Raw genomic sequence first — 11,039 nt, forward strand, 5'->3', positions numbered from 1 at the left:
GGAGCCCGGATTTTTAAATTCAGGAGTGTAACTGTTTAAAAGGCATTCCACCATGTTAGTTCATCTTATTCCTAAATATCTATTTATAAGGTATTCCACTATGTTAGTTCATCTTATTTCTAAATATCTGGAGAGGAAGGTTACATATTGCCAACAGGCTTGTAGTCACTTCCTCACCTCTTCCACATGGAAGGTGAATCGAGGGTTTGATTCTCATCAGGAATGCGAGTATTTGGTGTCGTGATTGATGCTCTTTGGGCTTGTCCCATCCATAGGCCGCTTAGTGGTACTGTTTGCATGAGAAATTCATTGCCCCAATCAAAAAGTGACAAGTGGCCATTTTCAGTGAACAAAACAGAACACGTGTGGATTGAAATGCATAGAATCATGCACTTAAAAGAACAATGGTGTTTTAGCTAATTCAATGTTGTTTTATGGGAAAAGGCAATCATTGCTAGGTGTCACTCAAAGAATGAATAAGAAAAAATATGCGGTTCGAATCCCAGAGACATAAATGGTGTCATTTAAACAATAGCGGTTATGTTCATTGAGCACGATCAAGGAAGTTGAGATTTGGGCATGAAACCACCCAAATCAGACACGATGCAATCAAGGGAAGTGAAGATAGTGGATTAACTGAACAACTATGGAACGGTTGCAAGCAAGAGCTTTGGAGAGAAAATTTAAATTCAAAAACAAGAGTGACTTTAAAGGCAACTTGGAGGGAGATTGGAAGCCGTTAAGAAAACCCAAGAGTTTACTTATAAATAGAAGAAATTGTAGAAGGAAGAACCCCCAGACAAATCATCAACAAACAGCTATGCTATACTTGGTTTGTCCATAGGCAGTAAATTAGGAACTTAGACTTAGTTCGAAGTAGCTAGGAGTAGTTTATAGTAGTTACATTGTAATCTATTCGTGTTATTTTGAAGTTGAAGAATCATTTGGAAAGCAAGTTGTTTTGAATTCATGAAGGTATCTTGTTTCTCTTTGATTGCGGAATTTCTAGTGAATCGTTGTGCCGTTTCAATACTTCAAAGAAAAATCTTTTACATTGAGGTAATTGAACCAACATCACAATCGCCTGATTAAGTTTGGCTTTTTTATAAGTTAAATCTAGAAAGGATAATTAAAAATCTTTTTTGGCATGCTCGCACACAATCATATTTCCAAAGTAACCAAAAATTCCAGCCAAACAATTTTTTGGCAAACCCGATGAGACCCACTAAGGTGTTGAATATGGCTCCAAAACTTAGAAGACAAGCTGATAAGTCCAAAGTTGGACCAGAACCAGAGGAAAATGTACCAGTAGACTCTGAAAAAGGGATTAATGATAGGAGCGTGATATCATGGATATAAGCGCCTAAGTAGGGCAAATTAGCGCTTTAGAGGCGCGTTTTATTCAATTTACTACTTGATGACGTGTTTTCCCGTGTTTTGTATTTTTGGTTATTTTTGCAGTTAATAAGGCGGATTTAGCGCCAAGGTTGGAATGCGTGGCCTTGAGGCCGACTTGAATGTCACCGGGGAGTCAAAGCCGGGGCATGTGGCATCGGGTGACGTCATTGAAGCGTCGGGTGGCCAAAATCTCATGCAATACTCAAAGATTTGCCACTAATGCAAGCGGTATCGATACAGCTAAGAGCTATATCGATACAATGTGATCCAGAGCCGAGGCAAAGAAATGGGTATCGATACAGGCTAGGGCTGTATCGATACCGAAGTTCATAGCGAGAAAAAATTGTTTTCATCGTTTTCTTAAATCCGAATTTGAGGGGTCATGAATAAATACCCTTAAAAACTCCATTTTTAGGGTTCGGATTTTATTGTGGCAGTTTTTAGACGTTCATTTTTCTTTCAAGAGCTATTCCTTTGAAGTTTTCAACATTTGTTCAAGTATTCGAGTATTCGGTAACTCGTTTCAACTTTTGTTCTTAATTAAAATTATTCGGTTGTGCTTGCTTAGTTCAAATCTTTCATTTATTTTTCCATCTCAAGAAATAGAAGTATGATTCAAATTAGGATTTCTTCTTTTTCATGTATAATAATTAGTGAGTAGTCGTATAGGTAGGGTCACGGGGTGATTAACACATCGTAGCCAGTTCGGGCACTGCTCCTTTTTTCAACAATAAAAAAATAATTTTAGATTGGAAAAATACTTCCCGTAGACGAACCCGGGCATTGTCGGACCCATGTGTGAACGGGGGAATGGGGGTCCAAAACTCATTCTCCGTTGCACATAGATAAACGGCGACCCTAAGATTTCGCATCTTACGGGGTATCTTTTTCAATCTAAAATTGAACATTTTTAAGAAAACACCGAATGGAGCAGGTTAATCCGAACTGGTTACGAAAGCTATGAACCCTACGACCATACCTCCTTTTTAATTCTCGGAAAGAACTTGTTATTTCTTAGCTTAATTAAATCTCAATCAATCGACAAGGGGTGGCTACCAAAGAGCCCGTTAAATTAGTAGAACCTAAGTTTTTAGTCAGTACACATCACTGTCTCTGTGGATTCGACTTCGGACTTACCGGATAATATGCTGAGTCGGTCTCCGCCCTACGCTTGTGGAAATCCATTAATTTATGACTAGGAAATCGTCAAGCAATTAATGGACAGGAATTGGTAATCCGTAGGAATTAATTTTGTAGGGGGATGAAAATAATTGATACTTCGGATCAACTGGGTTGCAACGGCTTATTCGTGCCTTTTCACCGGAACACTAATTCGTCGTCGGAACCCTAATCTGCAAAATAGACAGGGGGGTGAGTGCACCTTTGCCTTTCGTGGCAAAGGCCCTCCGATGCAAAAGTTAGTATCACGTACTAGCAATCAAACCCTAATTATCAGTAGGAAAGCAATATGAAAGCAATGTATTGCGTACCTCTTGCCTCAAGGTTTATCTCATATTTATAGATTTTTCGTATGCTTGTTGCCCAAGCATCTCTGTTGCCATAGGATTCCTAACTCGTATAGGAAACCCAGGATATCAAGGATTCTCGTTTCCTTTATCAGTTTATGGAAAAAAGTCCTTTCAGGATTCTTTTTCATTACGGGCCGAATATCCCATTCCCATTGGGTATCTTAACCTGATCCTATATTCCCGGGATCTTATTCCTTTACGGGACATGACTATTCTGAAATCTTCCAGAGTATTCCCTCTGCTCCTACTCTTAATTGGAGCTCTTTCTTTGTTCGGTCGTCTCTTGGCCGAACAGACGGCTTGGACCAATCACTTCACATGTGACTAGTCCTTTATCGATTTAATTTGGACCATTGCCTTTATAAGGAGCTCTCCTCCTGTTCGACCTCCTCATTGCCGAACATTGTCTAGCACGATGACTGTCCTGTCTATATTTTAACTATGGTCCCACGTACCATTTGTTCGGATATCAATTACATTGCTTTCAAACCGTCATCCTTCGTATCTCGTGCTTGGTTCTTACTTCATTTGTTCGGCTGTATCATAGTCGAACAGTCTGCTTGGACCAGCTACTTCACATGTAACTTGGTCCATTGTAGTCGGAATGTCTCTATCCACCAAGCAGTCAGTTTATACCCATGACTTCTTATGTCATTGGCCCTTATTGCTGTTCAATACTCTGACCGGCGATCAATCATGTTCAATTTCTCACGTGCTTTTATACATCACGTGTTCGGCATCTAGATCTACCTGTTCGGGAATACCTCCCTACAAATTTGGTTCTTTGTTTACTATAAAAGCGAATCAATCCGGACCATGCTCCCCCTAATATCATCGATTAAGGTGAAAGAAAGAGAGCCAAGACTCCAAGCATTGTGGAACTGGGACCAATACTCTCTAACTGTGAGGTTAGATTCATCGCGAGTAAGAGGCCCAAAGATTTTGGATCTGAGAGTACCCTCACCTGTCCAATTATCAAACCAGAAGGAAGTGGACATCCCATCCCCTAACCGGATGCGAGTACCCTTATCAAACAAATCTTTACACACACACCCCCCCCCCCCCCCCCCCCCCCCCCCCCCCCCCGCTCTCTCTCCCCCTCTCCCTCTCATATTTTAGTCATCAATACCAGTGTCAGATTAACAAGCATTTCGTCAAACGAAATTGAAAAATGACTAACCAAGTACTTAAACCACATACATCACAATAACAACCGAAGACGCTCAACGAGAATTTACATTGCCTTAATTATTCTGGTTTCTTGTACATCAAACAATAACCTCACACTTAACATACCTTTTTTCTAACGAATCAATTGATAAGCCTAGAAAAATGCAACACCGAAATGAAATAGTGTATTTTCTCTCTTTTTTTCCTTTTAAACTGTTAACTTATTAAGCTAGTTGTCCCATCGTGAAATCCAAGGAAAGCGTTGATCAATGAGAAATGTGTCTTTTAATTCACCAAAACTGGTTCCTTCTTGTCTTCCCACTTATCCAACCTCTTCATGGCTTCTTCCACCTGCAATTGATTTCCAATTTTCACCCAAAACTAGTTATTGTTCATGTGGAGTATTATCATTCATGCTCTTTTCAAATAATACGACACTAAATTAGCAACAACAAATTGATGGACTTTTACTAACAATAAAATTCTTGTCCTTCCAAATATATTTCCTGTTTGAGAAACTTAAAATTTTAATGAAAGCATTCGGACAAGTAGTAGCGCGGTTGAAGAATATCGAGAGTCTTAGTGTGAATTGTTTTACCGTAGCACTATTCAAATAACATGTGAAGCTTACTATTTGAGGGATATTTCATGTAGTCCACCCACCACCCAAACATTTACATACACAGCAGGAATCAGACATAACGTTTGTGAATTTTTTTTTAACATTATGTAGGGCACCAGGGAACCTAAAGCAGCTGTAGCGATCTTGAAGAGGACAAAAAACCGAATACAAAGCGTTACATATCGGGAATCGGCCAACACGGGTGTGAATATTTTGTACCACTGATATAGCAGGGTGTATCGTTATCAATAAACTGTACAACCGCAACGCAGCGGCCAATATTTAAATCCGTGGATACTATTCTATATCACCTTGCTGAATATAGCCCTAGAAGTAGCTTGTCTTTTGATAATCTAACCTTTTCTCTCCGACAACCAAAAGTAATGCTTGAAAAACCTTTACCTCATCCTAATCTAAATATATCACATATATAGGTGCAAATCTCATGTACTATCCCCAAGCATACAATAAATCATATAAGACTCTACAGTATTATTTAACTAAATCTTTGGAATAAAAAATGACTTGAGAATTACCTCTTTTGTCCAATTTGTTCGAAAGGTGACCCATATTAAAATGAAGGTCTGTATTACTGTTCCGCTTATCATCCCTGTCCATATCCCCTGCACACTCCATAAATAATTAGTACAACAAGTTTCTTGACATTCATCACATATAAAATAGTACAAATGCATGGTGAGATTCTAATTTTGTTGCTTACCCTAGCCTCCAATTTGAAGTAAAAACCAAGTAAAACACCCAATGGGACTCCAACCATGTAATAGCATCCGACGTTGACGTAAGCAACAAAAGCTTGCCATCCACACCCAACAGCCACACCTTCACATGTGCACAGTTCACATATATGACATCAATTTTAAAAAAATTAATTAACAGCTTCATGTTAACATATCTTAATTAATCAGAAACATACAGGGACAACAAGAATTAGGTGAGCAATAGAGACAAAACTAGATAAAAGAGAAAACAGAGAGAAATGAATGGTTGGCCCAGTGAGCGCTCATATTCAGATTCGATTTGATGATTTGATTGTTCATTTTCTAGGCGCTGGTTTAAATTCATCTAGTCAGAAAGACTCTAAATTAGTGGTTAATTGGCATAAACAAAACGAGATGTAAACTCCATGAGTCGAACTGTTCAGTACTAAGTCATGGCAATGAGCTCCGCATTTGTCAGGAAATTGAAGTTTATTTTATGGAGAAAGCTATGATAGGTTTTCATTATGCCGATTTTTGATTTTCTAATGCATATTTCTAATGTTAGTTATTATTTGTACTTTAAAATTTACTTGTTAAACAGGTCATTAGCAAGTTACCTATAGTTAAAAAATATTGTTATTATGTAACTATAATTATTCGTACCAGAATTCATAATACTTATACCCCAACCAAATATAACAACACCATAAATTGGCATTATCTTATCACAATGAGTTGTACCAAAAAAATTTTGACTTTTATGATATTCCATAACAAAATCAAAATATGTCATACCAGAATCAACAATTATTATACCCAAGCCAAAAATATTTGTAAAATACCATAAATTTTATAAAATAACCACAATTGTTATGAAAACACCTAAAATTGTCATTTTCTTACCACAACGTATCAAAAGAAAACTTATGTAAATACCACAAATTATATAATTACCACAATTGTTATGACAATACTACAAATTGATGTTTTCTTACCACAACGTGTCTTACCAAAGAAATCGATTAAAATATTCGGTAATAATACCAAAATATGTATTACCACAATCAATAATAATTATATCCAAGCAAAATACATGTCTAAAAAATCACAAATTCAGTAACAATAACGTGCATTGTCATTACCTAAGCACAATATGTTATACGAAATTTAAACTAAAATTATTTTTAATTTTTGCCACATTATTTTTTTAAAATTTAAAATTTTTTGCCATATTATCTTAATTTTCAATTCCATCCATATTATTTTTTTGAAATTTTATTTTTTTTCCTATACAATATCTCAAAATTTTAAACTAAAAATGAAATTCTCGCTCAAAATTTTCATCTAAGAAATTCACCAAAAAGTAATTACTATACCCAAAATTTTTAATACAATTGCAATTTCTTCTCAAAATATTTCTCCAAATCAAATTCTCTCTATAAAAAATTTAATCCAAAAAATCAAAATCCCTCCAATTTTTAACTTAAGTTTTATTTTTTATTTTTTTGTTAGGATGATCGATCTAAACCGTTAGAATATCAAGTCTTATGATATTCAACATTGTTACTAAAATAAAAGATTATCGGATATTGACAAGTACGTATCAGAAGACATTAAAATTTAATAATGTCATGTTGATCAAATTGGAATAAAAAATTGATCATATCAAACAGTCTAACTTTATCGGTTTATTAAATTAGTTTTAAATTATTTTTATTGTTTTCATAATTTTAAATTTAATAGTTTAGAAAGTAAAAAATATATATTCTTAAAAATGCCAATTTCTAGTCCACCCAATTTGATAATGGACCGCATTTGAAAGCACATTAAAGATAGAAGAGAGAGAGAGAGAAACTCAACAATAAAATAAGTGATGACCGGTTAGATAGGTTGCCTTTTTTTAATTAAAAAATTGAACGGTTAAGATTAGATTATCTCAAATCCAAGGGAATATATAAAGAGTGCGTACGATACACACTTATTAAGGGGTGTGTACCATAGGTCTACCCTTATTTTATACATAGATCATAATTGAGATTGGATGACTGATTCGGAAAAGAAAATTCATAGAAGCTCACCTGACAAAACAGGTTGAATACCATTGAGGAGGAGGGTAATGGCGAGAAGCGGGCAAAGGTCTGAGACAGCATTGGCCACAGCTTCACCCTCCGTGAAAGCATAGCTTATAACATCCCTAAACACTATCACAATAGTTGCCAACACCGCAGATGTAATGAAAGAGACTATGTTGACAACGACTACAGAAAATGCAGCTGACTTCGGATGCCCTGCTCCTAGCTCGTTGCTTACTCTCACACTGGTCAGTCATACAGTTAATCAAAGAAAATCGTTACACATTGTGTGTAACAGCAAAAGATAAAGTTTTTGCGTATAACATGCAAGAAAAAGCATCTTAGGCGAGCCAAAATAGAGGTACACTTGTGAAGATAAAAGATTCATATATAGAAAAGAAAAATGCTAATAACATCCTAATGGGCTATCGATAAGGCAGAAAAACACAGTTTTCTACGAGTTAAAGTGCCCTTGAAATGTGTATCGAAAACTGTGTTTTTCTGTATTCTTCTAGTCTTATTGACAATGCAGTGGACTATCAATAGCATAACCGTGTAGTGAAAGAAAACTAGGCTAACCTTGCTGCAGCATTGAATCCGAACGAGATCATGATCACGAATCCCGAAATTGTCATACTGCAATTGACAACCACAAAACAATAAAACTTTGATTGAAACAAAACTTGAAACTCAAGCAATTATCAGAATTAGCCTCAAATAATTTAGACAAAAAGCAAGAAAAAGGCCCAAACTCACCAGATAGAGAGAGAATCCAAAGCCAATTCTGGATTTTCTAGCAGCCCAGCAATCAGCACCATAACCTGGTAGTACCAAGTCTCCAAGCACAGCATTACAGCCGAAGCAACCGATAGCTTAAAGAAATCGGGCAAGCCTGAAAAAGCCTTTACACTAAACCCAGCCCAAGTGTACTTACACTTTTCACTCAGCACAATATACATAAATTGGGCTATCACAACTACCCACCAAGAAAAACTCAATACCAGGGCCGCACCCAAAAGCCCAAGCCCAAGTTTGAAGACCACAACCCAATTCAGAACCAGATGAATAACCAATGTTGCTACGGCAATGTAGGCACTTGGGTTGACGATGCTTTGAGCTTGCAGGAATTTTTGTATCGGGAAATTCACGGCGTACGCAAATATCTGAGGGATTAGGCCGTAGACGAAGATAGCGGCCATCGATGCGATCTCTGTTGATTGGCCAAGTAATATGAGAATGGGCTTGGAAGACACGTAGATTAAAGAGACAAGGAACCCAGTTGCAGTAAGGAGAATGGTTGATCTCTGGAGATAAATGCCTAACATTTGGTACTTCTTAATTCCATATGCTTGTCCGCATAGGGTTTCCACTGCACTTCCCATTCCTAACTGTTGATAGCAAATAAAGCATAACCTTATGAAACTCGAAAAATAGAAACAAAAAATGTTACGTTTGGAAAGAAATTCCGGTGACAAAACAATTTCGGGAAATGAAGATATATGGTGTAGATTTATGGGAAAATTGGTCGGAGCCGGAAAATTGACCGGAAAAGTTGTTGGCACCAGAGATGGTGACTGGTGGGAAAGAAAATGTTTGACCAATTGAGAATAAGATGTTGACCGGTGATAGTGACAATTTGATAAACTAAAATAAAAAAAAATCGTGATAATACGAATATATGGTTATTGATTAAAATCTGGACTCTGTCTTGTGCCTATAATATCAAATGATGCTATCTGTCCAAATATGTTCTCTTTATTTTGCCAACAACACAGACATCTTTGAAAATCTGGACTCTGTGTTATGCCAATAACATCAACTGTAATGATATCTATACAGATCTATTCTTCATATATATCATGCCAATAATATAGACAAATATGGTTATATATGAAAATCTGGACTCTGTATTAGGCCAACAAGATCAACGGGTAATGATATATGTCCAAATCTGTAAAACTTCATTTAATTATTTTTATTACATAGTCAACACATTCATTGGTCAACATTTTTGTCGGTCAATATCTTCTTCCCCATCTCTAGTCACTATGGCCTGCGACGGCGACTTTCCCCATGGACCTCCGATGTGGCGGGAAAGTTTTACGTAAAAGTATTTTTGTCCTATTACAAACAAAGAGTGGACCTCACACTTGAAAAATTACTACAATAATGGACCCAAATCCCATGTCAAAAATGTTAGTGGATTAGGCATTGGTCCAAACATCAATAGTGAACCTTAAATTAATTTTTTATAGATTTAAGATTTGGCAAATTTTGCAACTTCTTTAATTGAAGTGATTCGTAGATTTATTTTGTTTTCATATGCCTTCTCAGGTAAAAAAAAAACAGGAATTAGTTCAAGACAGTTGGCTCAATCGTATATATAGAACCATTTTTGGTATATATATATATATATATATATACACACACACACTAGTAATTCTTGTTGGGTTCAAGTTGATGAATTAACATCGACAAACTAAACGACTAGTAACATCTATTCTCCCAAAAAAAAAAAAAGAAGACATTTTATGAATTTAGATCCACAAGTGGGTCTGTGCCCTTTGGGACCCATTAGTATGTCTTATGGAGTATTCAACAAATAAAACACGGTTTCAAACGAGAAATTTTTCGGCGCCCAAGCACATCACCGGTTCTTTCTCGGCACCCGTTTTGGGTGGAATCTACACATTTGTGTTGGCAAGATTTTATTTCACATCGCTCATTTATATCATCCAAACTTGATTAATAAAATCTAAAAACTACTATACCTACTATTAATTGATTTTTAATTCCAATTCTCATGTATGAATGTGAGAAAGAGAGAAATGCGGATATACCATGAGACCATAAGCAAAGGATTGGATGCCGCTGTTACCGAGGGAGGCGGCAGCGAGCTCGAGGTTCCCAAGGTGGCCGGAGAAAATCCGGGTAGACATGGACATGACGTAGTTCACCAAGTAAACGAACACGGCAGGGGCAGCCAGTTGCCACAGGAGCTTCAGCTCTATCCGAACTGCGGGCAGGATGCGTTGACGAAACGGCAAGTCTGCGCTAGACAATACCATCTCGAGCTCATCGCTCACCTCTTTGTGACCATCTGATGATTGATCCGATAACAAAGTCGGCGGCGGTGGCGTTTCTTCGGATTGGAGCAAAGGTTTTTGAAGGTCCTGACCGTGGAGTGATCCCATAGTGGATCTAGTACTACAGTACTGTTTTGGTGGAGAGTGTGATATTGTGAGAGATCTAGTACCGAAGCGTACTGGTGGGAATATACAAGTACTTGGGAAGTTGTAGAACCTTTTGGTGACTCATGCGGTGGTATATAATAATGGCTATATATAGAACAACATACTCCCTCCGTCCCATAATATTTGTCCGGTCCGCCAAACGAGGACTACAAAATAATGCATTTCTTTCGAGAAAAAATTTAAATTTTTTTCATAAGTTAAAAGAGCTCGTCGAGATCTAGTAAATTGTTGATTTTTTTTCAACTTTTCTTACAAAATAGTATTATTTTTATGTC

At 36.8% G+C, this 11,039-nt stretch overlaps 1 protein-coding gene across 1 annotated transcript; it reads right to left on the reverse strand.

The window, feature by feature from the left end:
- Positions 1-4,135: 4,135 nt before the first annotated feature.
- On the reverse strand, positions 4,136-10,818 carry LOC131330665 (protein DETOXIFICATION 40-like). Its single transcript, XM_058364329.1, has 7 exons — positions 10,351-10,818; positions 8,267-8,898; positions 8,090-8,146; positions 7,517-7,755; positions 5,441-5,559; positions 5,256-5,342; positions 4,136-4,448 (listed from the first exon to the last, which is right to left on the reverse strand). Exons 1-7 carry the CDS (start codon positions 10,702-10,704, stop codon positions 4,383-4,385), a joined length of 1,554 nt encoding a protein of 517 aa, XP_058220312.1. The 5' UTR covers positions 10,705-10,818; the 3' UTR covers positions 4,136-4,382.
- Between the last annotated feature and the right edge of the window lie 221 nt (positions 10,819-11,039).

The sequence above is a fragment of the Rhododendron vialii genome, chromosome 6a (assembly GCF_030253575.1).
Source record: "Rhododendron vialii isolate Sample 1 chromosome 6a, ASM3025357v1".
Lineage (NCBI taxonomy): Eukaryota > Viridiplantae > Streptophyta > Magnoliopsida > Ericales > Ericaceae > Rhododendron > Rhododendron vialii.

Excerpts from the sequence above, each read along its gene's own strand:
- LOC131330665 (XM_058364329.1), bottom strand. The coding sequence starts at position 10,704 with ATGGGATCACTCCACGGTCAGGACCTTCAAAAACCTTTGCTCCAATCC. Across the intron at positions 8,899-10,350 it reads CCTTTGCTTATGGTCTCATG|TTAGGAATGGGAAGTGCAGT; the intron begins GTATATCCGCAT and ends TGCTATCAACAG. Across the intron at positions 4,449-5,255 it reads GAACAAATTGGACAAAAGAG|GTGGAAGAAGCCATGAAGAG; the intron begins GTAATTCTCAAG and ends AATCAATTGCAG.